The sequence below is a fragment of the Aspergillus karnatakaensis genome (genome assembly GCF_047715665.1).
Source record: "Aspergillus karnatakaensis strain CBS 102800 unplaced genomic scaffold BJY04scaffold_48, whole genome shotgun sequence".
NCBI classification, from domain to species: domain Eukaryota; kingdom Fungi; phylum Ascomycota; class Eurotiomycetes; order Eurotiales; family Aspergillaceae; genus Aspergillus; species Aspergillus karnatakaensis.
In genome coordinates, this window is record NW_027395760.1 from 74,732 (window position 1) to 98,174 (window position 23,443).

General features: G+C 50.6%; 7 protein-coding genes across 7 annotated transcripts; 4 read left to right on the forward strand and 3 right to left on the reverse strand.

Annotated features, from left to right (window-relative positions):
- Window positions 1–516: 516 nt before the first annotated feature.
- On the forward strand, window positions 517–3,590 carry BJY04DRAFT_221328 (uncharacterized protein; the record flags this gene model as incomplete). Its single annotated transcript, XM_073717085.1, has 6 exons — window positions 517–2,089; window positions 2,145–2,321; window positions 2,372–2,437; window positions 2,493–2,540; window positions 2,601–2,756; window positions 2,809–3,590. The coding sequence occupies 6 exons, from the start codon at window positions 517–519 to the stop codon at window positions 3,588–3,590; spliced, it is 2,802 nt and encodes a 933-aa protein (XP_073567996.1).
- An 833-nt stretch (window positions 3,591–4,423) lies between these two features.
- Window positions 4,424–6,558, forward strand: BJY04DRAFT_209408 (Zn(II)2Cys6 transcription factor; the record flags this gene model as incomplete). Its single annotated transcript, XM_073714116.1, has 6 exons — window positions 4,424–4,510; window positions 4,567–4,685; window positions 4,773–4,822; window positions 4,881–5,476; window positions 5,539–6,212; window positions 6,279–6,558. The coding sequence occupies 6 exons, from the start codon at window positions 4,424–4,426 to the stop codon at window positions 6,556–6,558; spliced, it is 1,806 nt and encodes a 601-aa protein (XP_073567997.1).
- A 213-nt stretch (window positions 6,559–6,771) lies between these two features.
- Window positions 6,772–11,862, reverse strand: BJY04DRAFT_209409 (N2227-like protein-domain-containing protein; the record flags this gene model as incomplete). Its single annotated transcript, XM_073714117.1, has 9 exons — window positions 6,772–6,826; window positions 6,893–7,195; window positions 7,793–7,978; window positions 8,035–8,186; window positions 8,438–8,940; window positions 8,996–9,131; window positions 9,357–9,538; window positions 10,595–11,107; window positions 11,157–11,862. 9 exons carry the CDS (start codon window positions 11,860–11,862, stop codon window positions 6,772–6,774), a joined length of 2,736 nt encoding a protein of 911 aa, XP_073567998.1.
- Window positions 11,863–12,822: 960 nt separating this feature from the next.
- BJY04DRAFT_114577 (uncharacterized protein) lies at window positions 12,823–13,855 on the forward strand. Its single transcript, XM_073708220.1, has one exon. The coding sequence runs from the start codon at window positions 12,949–12,951 to the stop codon at window positions 13,519–13,521; it is 573 nt and encodes a 190-aa protein (XP_073567999.1). The 5' UTR covers window positions 12,823–12,948; the 3' UTR covers window positions 13,522–13,855.
- Window positions 13,856–14,224: 369 nt separating this feature from the next.
- BJY04DRAFT_209410 (short-chain dehydrogenase) lies at window positions 14,225–15,314 on the reverse strand (the record flags this gene model as incomplete). The annotated part of the gene is made up of 2 exons (XM_073714118.1): window positions 14,225–14,859; window positions 14,930–15,314. 2 exons carry the CDS (start codon window positions 15,312–15,314, stop codon window positions 14,225–14,227), a joined length of 1,020 nt encoding a protein of 339 aa, XP_073568000.1.
- Window positions 15,315–15,721: 407 nt separating this feature from the next.
- BJY04DRAFT_221335 (uncharacterized protein) lies at window positions 15,722–16,615 on the forward strand (the record flags this gene model as incomplete). Its single annotated transcript, XM_073717086.1, has 2 exons — window positions 15,722–15,830; window positions 15,888–16,615. 2 exons carry the CDS (start codon window positions 15,722–15,724, stop codon window positions 16,613–16,615), a joined length of 837 nt encoding a protein of 278 aa, XP_073568001.1.
- A 1,298-nt stretch (window positions 16,616–17,913) lies between these two features.
- BJY04DRAFT_221336 (FG-GAP repeat domain-containing protein) lies at window positions 17,914–19,641 on the reverse strand (the record flags this gene model as incomplete). Its single annotated transcript, XM_073717087.1, has 3 exons — window positions 17,914–18,977; window positions 19,027–19,365; window positions 19,428–19,641. 3 exons carry the CDS (start codon window positions 19,639–19,641, stop codon window positions 17,914–17,916), a joined length of 1,617 nt encoding a protein of 538 aa, XP_073568002.1.
- Between the last annotated feature and the right edge of the window lie 3,802 nt (window positions 19,642–23,443).

Below are 23,443 nucleotides of genomic sequence, written 5' to 3' on the forward strand. Positions count from 1 at the left end.
GTGGGCAGCCTGAATGGCCACTTACACTGTCACAAGACCGAACTCGACCAAATATATGCGATCTGTGCCCGGAGCGTGGCCCTTCAAACCATCGATATCTGTCACTAATCTTGTTAGACTATCGGCCTTTAAACATCAGCTTGCCAGTCCGACACAAGAATGACCAACCCGTCGCAGAACAGTGAAGTGGACGCGGGCGGTGCACAGGCCAAAAACAGTGAAACAAAGGGTGTCCTTCCCGATGGGCCAGAAGCGAACAGTACTATAGAGGCAGCATCGGAGTTAGCAGTGGCGGAGAATGAGCATGTGTCAAAGGAAGCCGCAGTCCATCCAGAGCATGACGGTGAGAAGGGCGACACCATTGTCGGCACACTTGATGAAGATTCAATCCCCAGAAAAGGTCTGGAACTAGAAAAGCAGACGAGCGGTAGCGATGATTCACCATGAACCGGCGATTCCTCTGAATGTTCATCGTGTCGACAAAACCAACGAGGCACGATACCTCCTAGTGCACAAATGGAGACGATTTCCAGAGGGCTACGGCAACTGGCGGAATATATGGAATCTATCGAGCAAAGGATACGGAATTTGGAGGGCCGCCTGAAGGTTACGCGCAAGGGAAAGAGCGACCCTACCACGAAAAAGAGAACTCGTGATAAGTTTACGTATGATAACAAAGGCCCCGCAATTTTGAAGCTCAACTGTGTGGGATGGGCAGACTTTCAGTCAGCAGCTCTTCAGGAACAGGTGTACGTTATCGATGTGTTGATAGAGGAGCCGGTCATCATTCGCAAGGCCTCGCAACGACGGCAGTCAATCGTGGTATCAGCCCCCGATCCAGCAACCTTGTCACCAGCCGATCCAGGCGAGGTTATATCCATTCTTCCAGTCGATTCTGTAAACACAAAGGAACCGGTGCTGCACCCGTTCAAGATGAAGAAGCCCGTGCCCGAGCGAATCCGTATCAATTCAAATTCCATCCTGCGGATCCTTGACCGATTAAAAAACAGCCCAGTCCTAGCTTCCCGGGAAGGAACGCAGTCAGTCATCATGTTCAGACCATTTCGCACGCTCGTGCATTTCGAACAAGACATAAGAGCTTGGCATGACGATCTCAAGGTGCGCTGGGACGACAATGCAACACGGGCTGCACACGCAGAGAGTCCTAAGAATGATCAAGAAGACATTGATGTTGACTCATCCCACCTCGCCTTCCAAGAATTAGGATTCCTTGTGGAGTTTTTCGATACTTTTATTTCACCTCAGCTTCAGTATGTCCGGAGCAATAACTGCCAGCGCATTGTCTTCCATGATCTTTGGTATCTGTTCAATCCTGGCGACATCGTCGTAACCTCGGCAAGCGCTCATCAAGCCTTTCAGGTGCACAACGTGGCTGGTCCAATCCATCGACCAACCATTGTGGATGACAAATCATCAATAGCAAATGAACAGTTACCTGTGAGCTCTCTCAGGGTGTCCATTGTTCACATAGGCTATGATGGTCTTATGCTGGGTCCCGTGAGGCATTCCTTTAGGATCTATGCATACCAAGGTGAAAGGGAGATCTCTTCGTTGCCAATACACCCTATTCGGTGTGCTAGAGGCGGAATTATTGGCAGCACCTTGATTGAAAAAAAAAGGCTATTTCTGAAACTTTGTGCTGTTCGGAACATGCATTGCACGGGAACTGCGGTCCAGACCTTGAATGAGATTGACAGCCAGGTAGTCGTCGATATTGCTGAAGGGATAGTGCAGAATAAGGACTGGACACCTGAGATTCAGCCTCTTGTCGGAAGCCGCGGCGACACCATGTATGATCATGTTCTCGACACAGATGACCAGCAATATGCATCATGCGTGCCTGAATGCTGCGAGAACGAGGCAACCCATCCTGACTACTATATAGACGGGTGGCGATGTGACTACTTCGTTTTACAAGGAAACTCAGACAGACGGCACTCATTGCCTTCGCTTGCTGTATCAGAACGCGAGCTGTCTGACATAACCGACGACAATTTCCCTAGTGATGAAGAGTTGATGACCATGTCGTCTCAAGTTTTTGCATTTGTACTACGCAGTCGCAGATGGGGTTAGTTTCTCCTTTTACAACTCCAGAATTATTACCCCGTCTTAACATTCCCTAGAAATTCTCGATATTGCCACGCTGCGAGAAGTGACCCATCCTGAAGAGGACCCCTTCGATCTCTTGGTGTTGCCAGACGGGCATAAGGACATGGTCCAGTCGTTGATTAAACAACATTTTCACGAAAAAGATGTAACATCTGACGCTGTCAGTCAGATGGATCTGATCCAAGGAAAAGGTGAGCAATGTTTTACCACGCACATTTTGTATATCAATATCTCATGCCAGCCACAGGAAAGGGCTTGATTATTCTCCTTCACGGCGTACCAGGTGTCGGGAAGACCTCAACGGCAGGTGAGCATGCCCATGTACGACACTTTCCTAGGTATACTTACCTGTCGTGACTTAGAATGCGTGGCGGAATCATTTCGGAAACCCTTGTTTCCGATTACGTGTGGTTAGTTAACATTATATCTGAACCCCAGCGCCTTAGTGCTGATACCCCCCTCCATTCCAGGTGACCTGGGCACGACAGCAGCCGAAGTTGAAAGGTCACTAGAAACCAACTTCAACCTTGCCAATCGATGGGGTTGCATTCTTCTTCTAGACGAAGCGGATGTTTTTCTCCAGTCTCGCAGCAAACAAGATTTTCAACGCAACAGCCTTGTGTCTGGTGAGTTTACTTTTCCAGAGCCTTGAGAAACTCACACACTTATTCGATTTAGTCTTCCTACGTGTCCTCGAGTACTATGCAGGGATACTGTTTCTCACCACCAATCGCGTCGGAACCTTTGATGAAGCTTTCATATCCCGCATTCACGTCATGCTCTACTATCCACCACTGCAAGAAGAACCGACAGTCCAGATCTGGAAAATGCACATCAAACGAGCGCAGAAGCGACAGATTGTTATACCGAGCGAAAAGGAAGGGGAGAGCGCGACCAAGCGGGCTCTCTTCGACGTTCGTAAAAGAGACATTGTTTCATTCGCGAGGAATCACTTTCGAGAAAACGAAAAGGCACCATGGAATGGACGTCAAATCCGTAACGCTTTCCAAACCGCCATTGCCATCGCGCAGCACGGGGCTCGAGGTCCTGGCTCCTCGGACGCAACGCTCAACGCCCCCGTCATTTTGGATCACAAACCATTCCAAATTGTTGCCAATGCATCGAAGGCCTTCAAGAGTTACTTAAGCGAGGTATATCACGGCGCTGATGATGCTAAACGAGCGCATAACTCGCAGCTACGATCCGATGACTGGGGGACGCCAGAGACCCCGAACCTTATGAATACCAGACACGCTCAGCAGCCACGGTATCAGGATCTGCGTCTTCCGCATTATTCTGGCTCCAGTTATAGTGGCTCGCAGGCTAGGCGACACCGGAAGGAAGATAGGCACCGCGATAGTCGTCCAGATTCTCCTTCTCCGTTGTCGAAGAAGTCCAAGGACGCTGAGAGGAACCGGAAAGATGACACTTCCAGCGATGAAGACAGTGACGGCCGTTGAATCATGTATACCAAAGCACTTTATATTTTGTGACCTCGCAATAATGTAATCGTACTGCGTAGGTGCTGTCGATAGAAGAAGTCTGCGTCGTGAGGGTCTCCGTCCATGGGCTCAGAGAGGGGGGGGCGCTTTACTGTGATTCTCTGCTTACACTTGATAGGTACCTAGGGTGCGAATATATATAATGTTGATAGTGGCAAGCGGAAGGATGCAGTATGCGAGCCGGGCGCTGCGAGAACAGTATGATATCCCAAGACAATGCTATGAGACAGCAGAAATAGATCGCACCAGCAATAATACAGTTTATACACAGGCAATTGATCTTCATGGAGCGTGCCGTGTACATACTCGCTCGGGATCTTTCACACCCGAAATCCTGGCTGTAGCTGAACCATCATCGTTAGCCCTAAGCAATTAAAACCGCCGCGAACACAGAGAAAGCGGAACAACTCAAGCCCCGATCCATGCCAAATTTCTATACCTGAATGGCGTCCGAATCCGGAAATGTCGGCGAGTCTTGTTCTTTCAGGCCGAGGCCGACGAGTCTCGAGACAGTTTGACAGTAGTCTCCCGCTGAGTAAGCGGAAGTACAGCGGAGGATCTGCCAGTATGGCTCATATTATTGGCTGATAGCCTACAGCTAATGATCTGGAGCTCTTGGCATGTGGGGGTTTGTCAGTTTGATCAATTTCTCAGCGGTGCACCGGAGTTGCCGGCTTTAGCCTATCCGCGCCTGTGATTCCTCGACTCCAGAGTCATAGAGAAGGGGACTGCCATGGGTCATCCCAGCCGCAGGATTCGTCTTCTCAATTCTTATAATTACATGTCTAGGTATGGTGGTGGAAACCAAGCCGCCGGGCGACGGTCGGTCCAAGCGTCGGCGACGCGTCTACGCGTGCGACTCGTGTTACAAGAAAAAGGTACATGACTCTGTGCTTGTGCTGTAGGATACACAACTGACTCATACTTTACATAGATCAAGTGCGACGGTGCGTCGCCGAAATGTGATTGGTGCCGCCACCATGATATTGCTTGCGTCTACACCCGCAACCAGGATTCCACTCACACTCTGCCTTCTCAGCCTGCTAGAACTCCGTATGTGAAGCTAAGATTTGTCAATTCCGTCTTCGGGCCGAAACCCCCGGGCTTGAATGATGACTGCAGCTGCTGATCTATGTCTAGGAATGAGGGTAGTCCATCTGTATCAGGCACTAGTACACCAAGAGATCATGGTCTGTTGTTCTTTCTCTACTACTTGCTATCACAAGTTCACGACGCTGATTTTGCCAGATTCGAGGCATTCCAAATCTGATGGCTCACCATACCCTACCCCCGGCCCACAGCCCGTCGCGCCAGTAGGGTTCGGCAGCAACATGTGTTTCGCAGGGCAGTCGCTAGGAAGTATCGGCGGCTTCAACGGCTTGCCTGTATTTTCAGAGGGTGGCATTGAATGGATTAAACAGAGAACAGGTGAAGATGTCTCATTAGATCAATACCGCACAGGTGCCCTGGGTTATGCCGCCAGCCATCCTGTAGATGTTCCATCCGAAGAACCGCCCATTCTGCCTGAGCTCTACACCCTCCGCGCCCTGGTGGCAAAGTTCAAGACGTCTATTTACTTCCAGATGTTTCCAGTCATCAACTCCACATGCTTTGACTACACTATCCTTGCCGCATACGGCAACGAAGTCTCGGATATCTCGCCCTGCATCCCGAGCGCGAAGGCGTGCGTCTTCGGGTTCATGGCTTTGACGTCATTCCTAGCAGGGTCTTCACAAGAGGGCGCCATCATGAATATGGACAAGTATTGCCGTGCGGCGCAGGATCTACTCCCAGAGGTCTATCAGTCGGTCACCTTGGACGGCCTCCAGGCGATACTCATGTTGGTACGCTGCTACTTTAGATTACTCCAGACACTCGTAAAAGTATCTGACTAACCCGGACGCAGTGCTTCTGCTTCCAAGCAATCTCCGCCGACATCCTCAAAGTCGAACTGCATCTCTCATCCGCAGCCCGCTACATCTTCCACCTGAAAGGCAACATGTACCCCAAATCAAGGCAAGGCGACGTCCTCGGAATGAGCACCCACGTCAGAAACCTCTTCTGGACAGCCTATCTCCTCGACAAAATCATGACTCTTCGAATGGGTCTCCAGCCCATCTTCGACCCTCCAAACTGCGACCTCACGCTCCCCGAACTCCGCCAAGCAGACGGAAAGAGCAATACTGACAACAGAGCCTTCCACACATTCATCCGCCTCTGCATCGTCCAAGCCGATATATACCGCAATCTGTACTCCATCTCAGCAATGCAAAAGAGCGACGCAGACTTGCTAGGCAGTATCCGTACCCTTGATACCATGCTCGAGGAATGGCACTCCTCCGTGCCGACCTTCTCCCGGGACCCAGATAGCGAGGAGACGATGGCGGACTTTCTCTTCGAGATGCAGTATCACTACTGCATGTCTGCAATTCACCAAACGAGTAGCCGGTGTCGAGCATGGGCCTTGAACCAAGATACCCGCGCAGCGGGATCGAGTCTTGCTATCAGTATTGCGTCAAGCCGGTCATTGCTGTTCAAGTTCTTGGACGCGAAGCCGCATCTTATGGGGCATTATCTCATGTACACACCCCACATACCCACAACCTGATCTGTCTAAACCTGCATCTGCTGACAAATACTAACTAGGTTCTGTCTCCCCGAACTAACAGTCTCAGCTATCCATCTCTTCTCCAGCATTCTAATGTGTCCCCTCGATACGCGCAGCGAACAGGATCTGAACCTCATGCGACGTACGCTGACGCACGTTGAGAAACATCTGTGGCAGCAAGCCCCTGCGTCGTTTACGTCGCAAGTTCGCCTTGCAGAGCGGTTCATGGGGGATTTGCAGCGGCTCGCCGAGTGTGCGGTGAGGAAAGCGAACCGGGAGAAGTGGGATAGTTCAGATGTTGTCATGTATGCATTATAGTTATAGATGGCTAAAGGTGGATATAATATGCGGGGATAGAGAGATAGAGTGGGTTAGACGTTTGGACTGCTTTCAGGGTTTATTCTGTTTGTAAGGGTTGATTTGGCGAAGATAGATGCTGTGTATATTTTGAATACGAGATTTCTTCCCTCTCTGTGCTGAATGTCCATTGCCAGCTTCCAGATCCATATCCCTAGCTATACACACCCACCCTCAAAAATTCTCCAACCGAAACACCCCATACGACGGCTCCTCATACGGATGCGCCCTGCACAATCGTCATTAGCTCTCACCTATCCCTTTCCTCCAATGTATGAGCAGAAAGAAAACACACCTCTTCAAAGCCTCAACCGCCCTCCTCGCAACATCCTCCCCAACACACAGTGTCTCGACCCTCAACTCCTCGATCTTCTCTAGCTCCCCCACAGCCCCAACATGCGGATTCGCCGCGTCACCAGGCCGGAACTGACCCGTCCCAGAGGTAACCCAGCAGCATTCGGTGTAGTTTCCGGGTCCAGGGTACTTTCCGGCGCCGGCGGCGAAGATGGCGGATTTGACGGATTCGAGGGCGGGTGGGGGGACGTGGAAGATTAGTTTGAATTTTGTGAGCGTGGGGGGTGTCATTGTGGATTTTTTGCTGGCATGAAGGGATTCAGAGGATGGGTGGATTGGTTGTTGTGGCGTGTTGTACAAAGGGTGGTTGATGGAAAGGTTATCGGGGAGGTGGTGTGAGGGGTCAAGGTTGAGCCCCGCTTTTTAAGGTGCGGACCTTCTTCTAAACTCCTTGGGTCCGACCCGACGATGTGGTTGAACGAAGGTTCTGCTTACTACTACGTACTCTACAGGAAATCCTGACATCTGAGGACACATGCGACGTCGTGCCATACCCGAAGCCCCCTGACCAGGTCTTTCAGCCAGGATACTCCGTATTTGCCTCACCAGTCTAGCACAACCATGGTATCATGACAGTCTCGTTTTACTCGGTGGAACGCAACCAGCACTCTCGGACATGGCATTCTCAGCGTCACACTTTAATTCTATTCCTTCCCCGTTGCACAAGCTAGTCGGATAAGCCAGCAACCTCAAATCTTCATGTATGCTGATGACTTCGTCCACGATCTCACTACTCGTCGGTAATACCCTAGAGAACTGGGACAGCCATCACAAACTATCCATGTCCAATAGTCGCCCCGCACCAAGGGAGAAGCAAAACCCCGGGAATCAATACACATACCGAAATCTCCCATTCAACCCCTCTCCCTCAGGAACACCCATGCGCCTCTCCTCAAACCGCCCCATCGCATCCTTACGAGCTCTATCCGCCCTTCCATTTCTTCGTCCATACACGACCCTCAGAATAATTGCAACGACCATAGCCGCCGAATTAGTCGCTACAAGTGTGATCTTCGCAGGAAGGTATCTGTTGATGAATCATATTAGCCACTCGTCTGATACCGCAAATAGAGGGCGAGTCACCCCGGCGCATCCCTTGCCTGAAACGTCTGCGGCGAAATGATATTGGCAACACTAAAACCCGCAGAGATAAGCGCACAGCCTGTGATTTTGCCGGTGTAGCCTTTGAAGTTCGCGCCGGTCCAGGCGTAGATCAGTATCAGTGGCGCAACGGTCTAGCATTGCCACCAGTCAGCGAAGTACACTATACCGACAAAAGGTGAAGCTAGAGATGGAAAAAAAGATATAAACCCACCGCATTAACCAAGTAAACCCCCACCAACGTCCCCGCTTTATTCCCCTCCGGCAAGAAACTCATAAGACAAGACCCCACAAGTGTCGGAACAAGCATGGCCACAATCGCCAGCCAGCGCTGAACGCCCCTCACGATGGCAACAGTCGAGAGCATTGTAGCGACAATACTCACGACCCCAGAAGGCATATTCAGCAGCGCGCTCTCCTTCGACGTATATCCGAACCCCTTGATTAAGGTTGACGAGAACTGCGTTATCAGTGCCGAGGGCATGGTGATTAGGATGGTAAGGAGGAGGAGGAGCCAGGTGTGTGTGTCTGCTAAGGTTGTCATAATCAGCTTCGGTTGGAAAGTTTTGTTGCCGAGACCGCTGGAGTCAGTCTCAAGGCGCTGCAGAATGCGGTCCTTTTCCTTTGCGGAGAGAAATCTTGCACTTTCAGGGGAAACGGGGAGGCAGAAGAGGACGAGGAGCGCGACGAGGATGTTGACGATTCCAACGACGAGAAACATGATTCGCCACCCAGCGAGGGAGAGAGATGGTGGTGCGTGCTGCGCGCCGAAGGAGATCAGGCCGCCTAGTATCTGCCCAGCTCCGAGACCACAGTACCAGAGGCCGAAGCGCGGGGCTGATTCGGTGCGGGTGTACCACATGCTCGTGTAGAGGGTTAGAGAGGGCGCTGATGGCGGATATCAGGAGTCGTTCGACAGGGAGAGTACTAGGGGGGGTAATACCAATAACAGCCTCGGTCATTCCAAGCAGGATCCGTAATGCCAGGATATCCCTGTACCGCTGTGCCGCGGCGGAGCAGCAGAGTATTACGCCCCAAAGGAAGATATTGCATCCTAGAACCTTTGTGATGGGGTATTTCTGGAGAAGATATCCTATATTCATTAGACTTGTCCTCTCTTGCGGGGAAGACAGTCTACCTTGCGGGATTTCGGCAACAGCATAAGCAATGAAAAACCCCGTTCCAAGCCACGCGAAGTCGTTGCCGGACATGCCCAGGTCTGGCTGGAGTTTCATCACGTTTGCGTACTGAGTCGGTCAGTTGATCTGGATTTGAAGAAAATACCTACACGAGGGGCCACCTACATTGAGCACGACCTTGTCAAGGAACTGCAGGAAATAAGCGGCAAACATGATGGGGAGGATTCGCCAGTCGATGCGTCGCAGCAGCGACTGATCAGATATCTGGACATCTTCCTGGGTATGATCCGGAACAGGGGAGTCTTCGGTTAGGGTAGGTGTTGTCTTCTGGACTTGAGTAGCCATGTCTGCTTCGACTCATGAGAACAGAGGTTGAAGCGGGGACGTGAGCAAAGGTAGCGCAGAAGCAGAAATAACTGATGATGAGGCTGGTGCAGTACATCGGCCTATAAGATTCCACATATGATCCGCAAGAATGCAGGGATGTTGATCTTTTACTCAGAATAGCTAACTATTGGTGGTCTAGTCGGTGTGTCGAACTTCAAACCCAGTGAACGGTACCTCTAAGTTTGATAGTTTGGGCTGCACAGATATATGAGTCTTATGTTGCGCATATACCCATACCCATCTACACCAAGGCAACCGGAGTACATACGGTGGCGCGTAAGAGGCGGCTTGGCCAATCTCAGTCTGAACAGCTCAACTCATAACGACGCAATAATCGACGGGCAAAACGCACGGAGCCATTGCATTTGCGAATCATAATCCACTCAACACTGAATGCCCGAAGAATCCTCACACACCAAGCCGACAGTCCACCCTCGAATTCAACCTTGGGAAGTCCTCAAGCCCCCACTTCTTTGCAAGTCGCTATTTCATCCGTCAATCCAGATGATATTCGTTTGCCCGGTAGCTGGAATAGACGGCACCATGCCAAGGGGTACCAGATCAGCAAGGCCCATAAGGAACCTCTGTAATAAATATCGTGTCGTGGGTCGCAAAGACCTAAAATCTCAACCGGATCGTTTTTCTCATGGTCTATTAGCTGGATTTCACAATGGCATCTCCGACACGGCGCTGAGCGCAAGAGCGACAGAAGTACCAGGTATGAATGATCTTTAGCCCGATCTTGTAGGTAGAGCACACCACACTGGTACGGTGCTCGCCTTCCGGTTCAACTGTGGGATAATGCCAGGTTAAGATAAAACTCCCCCACCATAGAGTGCCGCAATCAGCCGCGTTGCTTTCAATTCGGTCTATCTGTATGGATACCCCTCGAATGGAGCTGATGTCACGGTTGATTCATGTTACAAGTTTCTATCGCTTCGTCGCCATCCAGAACTGAGCATCATAGGCGTTCCGACTCAATCCTCTGGCGTTTTGCGCGTACGGAATGTACATACTTCTCACCTTGCCGCCCAGTCCCTCTCCGGCCGTTGGTGTGCCACATATGCCTTCTGTCCAGCTTTCCTCAACCTCAAATTCAAAACCAAGTGTTTCGCTGAGCAGAATGATTTCATCCACAGACAGCTGTAAGAATGGGCCGGTCCCGTATAATAGCGGTCCGAGGTTGATCCATACGCCTCCAGGCTTCAGCAGTCTGTGGATGTTTTCTAGATACGACATAAGGTTCCGAGCAGTGTCGATGAAGAACAATGACACCAGTACGTCGTAGCTCCCCGACTCCGATTCCGGGAAGAGCGTGGTAAAGTCGCCTTCAGCCATAACGACTCTCGACGCTTCTGGGGTCCAATCTGGGAACGACACGCCACGCTGCATGTCGGCTGTTGTCGCGTGGTGTGACCACCAGTCGATGTATGGATGATAGGAAAGGCTGTTGGGCGCAGAAATTTGCGCAGCATATCGGTGGGCCAAGTTCATGTAGTACGACCATTCGTTAATCGTCACCTCAAAGCCTGCGGTACATTAGTATAACATCTAACCTGCCGCGAAATGCAAACATACCTCCTAGAGCATCAATCTCGTACCCCAACCTCCCAGCACCCGCACCAGGCGCAAGCACCCTCAACGGCTTCTCCTCAGTCCTCTCCATCCCTCCCAAAATATTCAAAATACAACCCAACGCATCCTCCCTCTCAAACCTCCCCTCCTCCGACCAATCACGGATGAAATGCTTCATCGCCTGCACCACACTCGTCCGATCAGCCACCCTCTTCTCCTTCTCCGCCTCAGCAATAAACTCATCCAACTCGCTCTGCTCGACCCCATAAAACTCCATCCCAAAGCGCACGATATCCCTCGCAATGACATCATTATCCTCGAAAAGATGTTCGACGGTATTAATCTTCTTCGTATACCCAACGACCTTCTCAATTGTTTTCTTCTGAGCCTTGGAAACATGCTTATACAGATCCCGCAAGCGCTTCACCTCCGCGAAATTACGCTCTTTATACCGACTGAATCCGTAAAGCGCATTGAGGAGGCGGTATCGAGGATGGTTCTTGTCCCAAGTTCCTGTTTTCCTGTCGAGGCGTTTTTGAAGGCGGGTGTATTCTTCTTCCTGCCGGGGGCTCGGAGTGTCGAGTTCTGTGATGTTTGCGACGATGACTTGGGTTATTTCGTTTGGGGGTCCCTGGGAGTCGGCTAGTTGGACGACTTGGGCGATTGAGGTGCCGAATAGGAGGGGGAGGAGGAGGTTGGAGAGATGCATGGTGTGGTGTGATATACAAGGGGAAAGTCGAACCAATTTGGGGCGATTGGCGCAGAAAAAGAAGGGTGGTATCGCGGCTACCAAGGTCCTCGTCCGCAGGGTCCTTGCCAAGCTACTCTGCCAAGATTTTGGAGTTGGAGATTCCGCCTGCAGTGCAATGCTTTCGAGCCTTGTTGTGTTAGTGGTGTTCCTGGGCTATTTAATGAAGAGCTGGATACTGTACATCTTGCCTGGAGTAGTCTCTATGGTCCCTGATTGCTTTTATTGCTCGTGGTTGGGGCTGTTCTCCAATTAACCGTTAGGATGAAGGGGTGGGGATATATATTCGCATTAGGGCTTGGACCGGAAAAGGATGACGGCTCAATCTGAACCAAAGACAATGTTGAAAGGGACGGAGAATATACTCTTCGACTTCTCAACTTTACCTGATGTTAATCTTGGGTCATCGATCATACAGAGACCTAACTTATCTTCCGGGTTATCAGTGTCTAAAGACAAGGACATAACCCTAAATAGTTATTCGAACTCCGCTTAACATGAAGCCTAAACCCTAAGTCGCGTTGGAACTACTTCGGTTACAGCCAGTTTTATTGGGAAAGAGCCTGTTTTTGATCATGCCTACGAGGACCTTTGTAATCCTATGACAAAAGGATTTTTGGACAACAACAAAGGGACAACCTCTCGAATGGGAGGATATGTTTTGGCTACTAATCCTCGATTGGACTTGTTACTGACTGGACAAAGAAGGCATTGTCCTCCAGTCAAAGGATATGCCTCGTCTTTCAGCGCCTGCATAAGAGACATAGGGCTTGTCTCAAGACTCAACGATGGATAAAGAGCGAGGATAATAAGTGAATCAAACACAGTAAAACCAGTGTGTCTCGGAGTCCTCCGTGTTTCCACCGAAAGGACTATCCCGACTCATGCTTGCCTTTGTCCTGCAATGTTTATAAACTTGCCTGATGTCAGGACCCTCCAACATCAATCAGCAACTCCCTTCACATCCTCTCATCAAAACTTCACATTCTAAGGTCAAACCCATACTAAACAGCCTGATTATTCCTTGACTGATCAAAGATATCCAAAATGTCTCAATCAAAGACCAAGACCGCGTATGAGAAACCCACGCCCTGCGAGTATCCAGGAAAACAGTGCAAAACCTGCGCCGCCATGTTACGGGACCGCACAGTAACCGGGATTTATCAGGAATACAAACTCTTCAACACCAAGGACAACCACACCTACTACCTCACAACAGACAGATCCTGCGACCCGACCGTATTCGCGGAGCAAGACCGCAAGCTCATCGTTGTCCCCTTCATGAAGCGGATCCGCGAAACCCTCGACAACAGGTTCAAAAAGGGCGAACTATCCCGGAAAGTGTTTATCAGATGGCAGCTCGTTACTCTTCCCAAGAACCCAGCGTCAAACAATGACCTGTTCCGCCTCCATATCATGCTCGATTTTCCGAAGAAGCAGAACATGGACGAGAAGTACCTGCAGGAGCTACTGGCACACAGGTATGGGATTCCCGGTACGTGGAAGGTGGAGCAGGCAAAGAGCGACCCCATGCAGTCTCGCCTGCAATTTCTCAAGATCTCACAGATCACTGACAAGGTGCCACCCGATGTGCTGGATCTCGATAAGCTGCTGGCTTGAGGCGGGAGAGTGAAACGTCCCACAGGTATTGTACCGCTCCCGACCCCGCGAAGAGTCTCTGATATTACTATTAGACCCTGTTTATGAAGATGGTTGTTGGCTTTGGGATGGAGCTGGATTCGGACTTCAGGACATCTGTGAATTGCTTTTCGGCCTAGGGTCTGCTATTCAGGCACGGTTCAATCCGAGCCTGACTGAAACGAAAAAATACAGAAATACTAATGTTCTTCTTTTCGCGATGATTCATTCAGGTAGCCTGCCAGGATACTGAGGTTTGATTGCCTATATCACGACGTTCTTACTAGCCTAGCCCAAATGTTACAGTTATATGTCCCTCTGCCCCTATCCCCCGGGATATAATGGAACACGGAATAAGCACTTGACTGCAACGCCGTAGAATTCTGTAGTATCTGTTATTATAGAAAGCTCTTTTGACTACAGCAGAGCTCACTCACTATACAACTGAGGCAGACGCGGAAGACGACACGCCGCCTACCATTAGCGAAATCACCATCCAGAGGGGGAATCGTTACATTGAGGAGACATACGACCTTGACTAGGGGCCATCAGATTCAGTATTATATCTACGTCGCCCCGACAATACAGAATAAAAATATCTCCATGGTATGTAGGAAGATTAAATATCTACTATCTAATTCAGTAATCCAATAGTTTGTCCTTGCACCTCCTAAAGTAGCACCGCCTACTCATCGTCCACCCCAATCATAGCGAGACTATCCTTCCAAAGCCTCCTCGCACTCTCCCTATCCTCAACCCATGGAGCATACCCCCTCGGATGCACCATGGGATCATCCCCCTCGGCGCGTCCGCTAACAGTGCAATCCTCAAAATACCCGCCGCCCTTCCCCTCCAGCTCGGGGTGCAGCGCAACAAGCACAATCGTCGCAGCCCCCTGCGCGGCAGACTTGATAAACTGCTTGCCACCAGGAAAAGAGGTATAGAGCTCCAGCATGTCCGGGTGTAAATACTGGACAATATTCGTAGTCGCCATGCCAGGCTGCACGGAGTACGCTTGCACACCTCCGGATCCATAGCGGCGGGTGATTTCGTTGGAGAAATAAATGTTCGCGGTCTTGGACGCCCCGTAGCCTCGGAACGGAGTGTAGTCCGACGTCAGCTTGTAGTCGGATGTATCCAGGGGGGACAGACGGTGGCCCCCGGATGTGATGTTCACCACCCTAGCGCAGACGGAGGGTGTTGCAGACGCAAGTAGAGCGGGCTTGAGAATATGGAAAAGCTGGAAGTGGGCGAGGTGGTTTATCCCGAATTGGGATTCGTGGTTGTCCTTCGTGAGGGTGTAGGGGGGCATCATGATTCCTTCGTCCGGGAGTTAGTGTTTACAAGTAGCATAACTGGAGGAGGGACAGCAAATCAACGTGACTCGTACCGGCGTTGTTGATCAGAACATTCACCCGCCCATTACTCCTCTCTAAAATCTCCAGTGCGCCTCTGCGAACACTGTCAAGGGAGTCGAGCTCGATATGGATGAAGACGACTTTTCCGGGGCGGCCATCGTCAACGAGGGCTTTTGCTACCTCTGTGCCTTTCTTGAGGTCGCGGCCCGTGATGTAGAGGTCCCCGCCGGTAGCATGTATCGCGCGTGCAGTCTCATATCCAAGGCCCGATGTTCCGCCTGTGATGACGAAGACTTTATCCTCAAGCTTTCCATCGAGGTCTAGGTCACGGACAATACGAAGGGCTGTGGGTCGTGCATCGTCGGGGCCGTTGAGGGAGTCGTGCCCCTTGGCATAGGGTGCGAAGTCGAATGCCATTCTGAAATGGAGCAGTGGAAAATTACGGTGATAACGCTGTGTTGATGGTTAAGATGATAGGCAGAGTATGATGGCAGATTCATTCGGATGGCAGGGCAGAGACCTTTTATATCCAACTCTCGACCACAATCTACCGCACATGTAAACTCCGATGAGACCTTGGCCGCAGCATACCTGAATCGTGCATATTGTGTTTATATTCAACGACTCCACTTCGGGGGAGATTTCTCATGGCCATTGGCTGAAACAACGAACAGGGGTGTCAGCCAGCTGCAGCCGGGGTTGGCGCAGGATGCGACCTAAGATCCCCTAAGGTCAGCCCTGAAGACGCCGACTAATATCCTAAAGCCGCCACCTAATCCCCTCCCGCTTCAACTCCGATTTCTGTCTAGGAACATCCACCAACCATGCAGTCCCAGTCCAGCGCCCCTGTGGCCGAGGCTGACGACTGGAGTGGAATCACCTCTCGAGAAGAGAGAAAGAGGAGACAAAATCGCCTCAATCAACGCGCGCACCGTAAGCCTCTCTCCTCCGGGATGCACTTCTTGGTTATATTCCACTGACCACGAGCAGGGTTGCGCAGGCATGCGCAGAGGTTTGAACCAGCCCACTCGCTGCCATCTGTAGCTCCTGTCGACATTGTGAACACCCAGACACCTACCACAGATCTGCCTGTCACCGTTGTGGTCACCACACACCCCCACTTACGGGCTCGCCAAAAGGCCCTAGATCTCCTCCGGCGGGTGTCCGCAAGTCCACAGCTAAACCTCATCCGACCCTCAGACCTCCCGGGCGTAACGAGACTAAACGCACTCAACGCTCTAATCCAGAACGCTGGGGCTCTGCACATCCCCATCGAGCTATTGAACTCTGACGATGGCATATCACTATTCAACATGCCAGGTCCCGGGGCAGTACCACCGATGAGGGGCACAGACGAGCAGCTCCCACTCCACATCCGACCAACGGCCCTTCAGCGATCGGTAACGCATCATCCATGGTTGGATATTCTGCCTTTTCCTGGTGTCAGAGATAGAATCTTGTTAGGGCTGCAGGCCAGGGTATTAGACGAGGATCAGATATGTGTGGAGTTCAGCTGCGATTTGCTAAGTCTTGAGAAGGACGATACATCGTCGCTGCTTATTTGGGGTGCACCGTGGGATGCAAGGGCTTGGGAGTTCAGTGCAAAGCTCCTCGAGCGTTGGGCGGGTCTTTTGAGTGCGTGTCCTGAAATTATCCAGTCGACGAATTATTGGAGAGGACAACGAGGGGAGAGAATGATAGAGTACGGGTCTAAATAATGTGTTCAGCAATCATAATACCTACTTCTTTTGCGCCGCCGCTTAGTGAGTCTGGTGACGTTTTGTCTCAACTGCGGCATTCAGTTGAGATCACTATCTTCTGAAAATCAGGGTTGATGATCTTATGGGCTGGAGTGGTCTAGCAGCAAAGAAATTCGCTAGCCGACGAATTACACGCCATCTCTGGCGAAAGGCGTCGCCTGGAATACTGAGTTCCCATTCATCTACTTTAACTCGACGTTGGAATGTAGTTCTGACGGCAGATATATACTCGGGTAAGCCAGGAGTAAGTCATGCTCGTGCCCTTCAGACCACCATTCTGTTCTATTAGTCTCTCTCCCTCCTTCTCCCTCTGTATCTGTTTTGAGCGGACTCTTCATGGAGGAATAAATCAAATGAAGAACTGAGATCTTTGAGGTCTGATTTCTAAATGTACTGAGGATCAAGTCACTATTTCTGCTTCAGAATCTGTATGATTCCTGAGGCATCTCGGAATCTATACTATTTATATATAGGAAAGAGCAGTCGTGCTCTAATTATCCTCTGAATCTGCACAAATCGCTGTACTTGAATTGAGCATGTGGTCGATAGTTGGAGACTAGCTTGGGTACCCAAGTGTTTTTTTCTGAATCACGTCTGGCTTTGCACTATTTATCTAGGCATGGGTTGATCCTGCCGTCATTGAAAATGAAAACAAAAGACTAAATCTCCTTTCGTGATGGCTGTTTAGAGACTCCAAGTGTGATGCAAGTGGGTTTTCGGGATAACAGATATCTAAATAAATGTACTGAGATCCTCCTATTCATCTTAGCAAGTGTCAGTAATGATAAAGTCTGGGACCATCCCAAATCTCCGTAGGCATGTGCCCCTGTATCTCTCTGTAATATGACACTGCAGCTTCACAGCCTTCCCCAATCGTCTGTATGCTGTGATTATCCTTTGATCTGATAAACACCCTGCGCCTTGCCATCAAGGACATCTCTGACATAGCTTTCGAAAGTAAGAAACTCAAAGCCGGGATACAACTGCTTTCCATCTAAGTATCACAGACATTCTGCTTAAGCGGGGGTATTCCCCCCCGGAATACCCCAGGTTTTTAGGCTTGAAAACATCCGATGCATTGTTTACTGAGGCTCGGTGGGTGGAAATATCAAAAGAACCGGATGAGGAAGTCAAACTAGAAACACGTGTATAAAATTGGATGTGCTGTGCTGGAATAATGACCAGCAAGCACTTTCCAGACTCGATCTCTGGTAATTCACACCGTAGCGGGAGAGACAAGTAGATATGTTTCAATACTAATCAAGGTCGTATGTCTCCTCAAAGTAACCATTCCCGCTCTCTATAGTAATCTCTGAGATGGTAGGAATCGTGTCTTCCTCGCTATCGTCCTCCTCCGTGCTGTCTTTAGCGGCAACCTCGCTCGCTATCTTGTCATACAAGAAGAACTTCTCCCTATTTGCTTCCACAATGGGAGCAATAGCTTCGACTGCCTCGCCATCCTGGAATGCAAAGTCGTCGGAAATAAGCGGGCTTGGTTCCGGCAGCACCGGAAGGCCTTCATCGTCGTCATCGTCACCCTCGTCACCAGTTTCCTGGTTGCTGGTGTCCGGGGAGTCACTGCTATCTGAGTTATTGCTGTCCGAGTTGCTGTCCGAGTTGCTGTCCGAGTTGCTGTCCGAGTTGCTGTCCGAGTTGCTGTCCGAACTATTGTTATCAGAGCTGTCGCTGGTGTCATTGCTTTCATTGTCCTCGTCATCATCACCAACATCAGTATTGTCAGGGCTGCTGTTATCCGGGCTGTCACTGGCTTGCTCATTCTCCTCTCCCTCATCAGCTTCATCAGGACTGCTGTCATCTGGACCATCGCTGGTTTGATCATTCTCGGTAATTTCATCTGAGCTTTCACTGTCGCTTGTGCTGTCGTCGCTCTCATCGATATCATCATCTGTCTGGGCCTCGTCTATTCCCCCGTTCGCTGCACATATATTGAGATTGGCGTCCACAGTAGTAGCCTCCACGTTGACATTCAGATAATCGTCCTTGCCATCGCCGTTCAAATCAGCGAATAGAATCTGGTTCTGGCCGCCCATCCCAATAATGCCCACCCCAACCCATGTAGGGATGTTCTGTTGAGCATTGAGATCGCCTGTGTTCAACCAAGCCTCAACCACCCCACCATCCTTGACCACAAGGTAGTCATCACGGCCATCGCCATTAATGTCACCGAACTGCACGAAGTCGCCTGGTTCCCCAACCCCATTGGCTATTCTACCGATTGGATTGAACTTGGACCCATCACCCAAGTAGGCGTCAACCTGTCCACCATCCCAGACGACCAGATAGTCAGTGAGGCCGTCCCCTGCGTGTGTGTCAGCATTGAAACCAATCTGCTCAAACAAAAGTCATACCATTGGCATCAGCAAAGCGCACTTTCGACCCAGCAGCGCCAACCCCGGATGCAATCACGCCGATTTCTTGGAAACTATTACCCTGACCCTCCCTAGCATTCCCAGTATTCCTCCACGCTTTGACACCTCCACTCTCATACAAGACAAGATAGTCTTCAAGCCCATCCCCATCAAGATCAGCAAATCTCACCTTCGTCCCATCCTCCCCGGTGGCGGGCATGATCTGCCCGATATTTTCCCAGTTGCGACCGAGACCGGCATCGGGAAGATTGCCCGTATTGCGCCAGGTGATTGCAGCGCCGTCATTGCTTATTAGGATGATATCCTCTTTGCCGTCGCCTATAGAAGTTAGTATCGACTTCAGTGACCAGGATTTCGAGACATGTCCTTGTCCGACCTACCGTCTATATCACCGATCCACATAGTTGCGACAGCGAAGTCCCCCGGGACATTGACGAGGAGTTCTTGGGCGACAGTGCCCAAGTCTTGCCAATGAGGCTCGGTGCAGCTACCATCATCTTGACGAGCGAGGAGTTTATGGCTGAGTAAGGGCGCGGACAATGCTGACCTTGCAAGAAGGCAGCCCGCTGTCAAGCTGGTTTTGACGAAACGCATTGCGAACGGGGCGCTCGGTTTCGTGGCAGGTCGAATGAAAGTATATTCAGAAAGTGAAGGAATCTGTAACAAATGCAAGCAGGTTCTGACAGAACTTGAGGAGCCTACCGCAATGAGGTAGTGGTGGATTGGACTTGCTTCGACCGGCAGAAAGGACTCATTTATAGAAGGGCCCGTCTCGCTCTTAATCCATGTCAAGGAGCCTGCTCAAAAACCCATATTGGCTTAGAGCATGTAAGGGCAAGCGCTTGGTAATCCACATGGATAGGGACCACCCCTAAGGCCGACTGAACCCTAGCTAGGGCGCCCCTCCACGGGAGCTTTATTTAGTATGAAAGCACCGACCGGACCGTGGAAATGATAAGCACCGTGTCTGCTCTGATTCCCCGCATGCGCAGTTGAGGCAGTGGTTTGGGATATGATTCAGGCCTCCCAAGAAGGGTCCCTTGAGGCATCGACCCATGTTTGCGACGGGGGGCCGAAGTTTGGCTGGCCAGCGCCGCAGGCGAAGTAAAAATAAGGTTAACTCTAGGCAGTCCAGTGATATAAGTCAAAGTGCTGAGACACGCCCCTCCCCGGCGTGCTTACGTTGGCTGCCGTGCAATCCTCACGGGCGGGTCTGGCGGCCTTACCCCCAGACCATTTGAAGAATGCCAAAGGGTTCAACATCCAATGTGGCCTTACATTGGAAATACGGGAGGCTCTTTCCATTGGAAGAGAAAGAAGGTATCGTATTTTGGAATTGACCGGCCCAATGCTGAGCCACATATTCGCACGCAAGGCGTCTTTCTCAAATAACATGGCTTGAGGTCAACTGCGATCTAGATCAAGTTCTATTAATATTCGTAGAGATCTCTAACTATGTCCTGCGGCCTTGCCGGAGGCGCAGGCCTTGTCTCCAGGCCGCCTGCGCCGGCCTAAGATGATATCTGAAGGGTATCAGTGCACCTTTGCGCGGTGTCCAAAAGGCCATACTGAACCGAGGGCGCAAAAATTTGGATATATAAGGAGAGATAGTAAACGAAAGCTGCGTTAACCCCGTTCAAGACTCACTATCCCATCATCCTCCTCCCCTTGCCATCCAAGAATGCATTTTTTGAACTCTCTACTTGCCATTGCCGGCATCGGCTGTTTCTTCATCCCGGCCGTGGCCCAAGCAACAGAAGAGCAGATCTCCGCACTGCGTGCAAGCGACCTCTTTGAACTCGCACCCGATGGCGTGGACGCCGGTTGCTTTGGTCGGGACCTCGATACTATGGTCCAGGAAGCTGCCCGGCTCGCTTCAATCGCCATCCAGGCCTTAGAGCCCTTCACCCAGGATAAATCACATTCGGCCTCTGGCGAAACACGCCGTTTGGGATTCTTAGCAGCGGACATGTTTGGGATCCAGCCAGAGTTCCCATTCCAGTACTTTGGCTCTAAGTTCACATTCGGTGCTGATGCCAGAAGTATCTTGACGTGGGCTAGAGGTAAGTCATGCTCCTGCCGTTCAGACCACCGCCGTTCTTCCCTTCTCTCTACCTGTCTCTCTCTCTCTCTCTCTCTCTCTCTGCAAGCTCACCCTGACTTGCTCTTACTAGGTAACTACACTATGGTCCTTAACAGGCTCCTCAGCGGCAGCCGGGAAGATGGTGGAAAGTTGATGTGCGGAGACCTTGACCTTCAGTTTGTTCAGACCTACAGAGATGTAGGATACAATGGAAAGGGCGCCGACATGGAGGTTAGCAAACGTACAGACCCCATAACTCCAGGACGCGGACACGAATGACAGCTGACATGGACCCAGGATTCTGGTATTCAGCGTACTGGTCCGAAAGGAACGCGAAAGGTGTACTCCAAGTTGGGGAAGGAAAAGGAACCATCACCGTGGCACCGAGAAAGATAAGAACCGAGGACAACCCAAACGCCGACGAGCGGATGAAGCACTGTGCCAACGGCGTGTATGCTTCGACCTTCCGCAAATCACACTTGGTGATCCTTTGTGATCGCGTCTGGGACGACCCGACCCTCGAAGCGCTTTATGCTGAGCAGGAATCGTGGCCGAAGGGCAAGGAGATCAATAGTTTTATGAATGTTGGCGCGGTGTTCTTACACGAGATGATGCATTATATCAGTCCACAGAGTAAGTACCCTACGTGCTTCATTCTGCTCCGTTGAAGGTTAATGCTAACACTATTGCCCGGAAGTTGTTGATCAGATTGTGGAAGGCGACATCGTTGCCTATGGATACCGGAATGCTCTGGTCATTAGTAACCGCAAACTATCTTTGTATAATGCAGACAACTATCGTGTGTTTGCGTTGGCTGCGTACTTGGACAAAGTCACATGGGATACAAGAGGGAGTAAGCAGTGAACGAGTGCTGCTATTATCGTTTTCGGGTTTGGTGCTTGGTCCGTCTTCGATTATATCTAGGGCATAGAGGTGGCGGGATATACAGCCTCACTGTTGGTGTAAACTGTAATAGCGGCCTTCCTCCCCCAAAGAACATATTTAGAACCTGAATCTGGAACAGAACTAGCAATAGAAGGAAGTGCTGAGTATGATCGGCAAGATCAATACAGAGTGGTAGTATACTTCCATGACTATACGACCTATGTACCTTGGGTTGCATGTTCAGAACATATAATGAGGCATCACGTAAAAAGAGTGTAGGGTGTCTAACAGTCCAGGTGAGACCTCAAGTCCTGAAGCCAGTCGGTGCGAATAAAAGGCTTTAAGAAGCCTTGGGACAGATTAACGAGTATATTATTTACAATGATCTATAGTTGTCGAGTAGTAATCAAGCCTACAAAGGGGGATCGGATCAAAATAGGACCTATCGTCTGGAAGAGTGGTTGGATGATAGTCAGAACCAATCCTATCCATGGTGAGAGACGTGGTCTTAGATCAATAATGTCAGTTCCAGATCCAGATCCCATCGTCCGACACGTTCAAATGAAAGCTTTCCTCAGTTGGTGTCTACCGTACGGTCTTAGCTTCTCTACCGCTAAGCGGAATGTGCGGACTGTATCAATGCTTCTCAAACAGCTAATCTATAGCCTTCTGGTTAGATATGATCAGAAATTTGGTTCCCACCTTAAGCAGAATCATTCATTTCCTGATATAAAAACGAACTTGCGTTGGTATGACTTAGCCTCATCTCAGCCTGGCCTCATGGTCCAAATCAAGTGACGGTGAGGCCTTTTCCCAATACAAGGCACGCGCCAACAGATCCCTGCACAGGCCTGCACCTTGCATAGGTAGGCCAGTCACTGCGCCGCAAGACCGTTGCACTGCCAGCTCATCTCGATTCTCCTCGCTCCAGTGTCATTTCTTCTCTCTGCTTGATCGACCATCTCTATCCTTCCACAGAAATCTCTTTCAGCTGGCTTCTGCCCCGATAGAGCTAACCCTACACCACGAGGCTATGACGAGAGAGTGCCGTGTCACTGCCTGAAGCAGCATCTTTCGCAATCAACCCTAGACGTCCATGCCTCCAGCCCCGACATATTTCCCTGCCTCCGATGCGGAAACCAAAAGCTCTCGGTTCCGTAAAGAGAACCATCTTCGAAGATTGCACGCAAGCCGCGGAGGAAAGTCAACGCCCAAACAAGTACCTATGTCTCCGCAAGGAACTCCAGCGATCGGGGCGGCCGCATCTCGACCACTTGATTCCCATGCGCTTTTACTCCCACAAAAGCTTCAAAACCAACAGCCTTCGAATAAATCATGTTGACTGTGATGTTTATTTTTTCATTGCCTTGTTAAATGCTGCGAGCGATCTGTCCCTGGCTTCGGGCTTCCGCACAAACGCCGAACTCA

Coding starts and splice junctions, on each gene's coding strand:
- BJY04DRAFT_114577 (XM_073708220.1), top strand. CDS start 12,949: ATGTCTCAATCAAAGACCAAGACCGCGTATGAGAAACCCACGCCCTGC.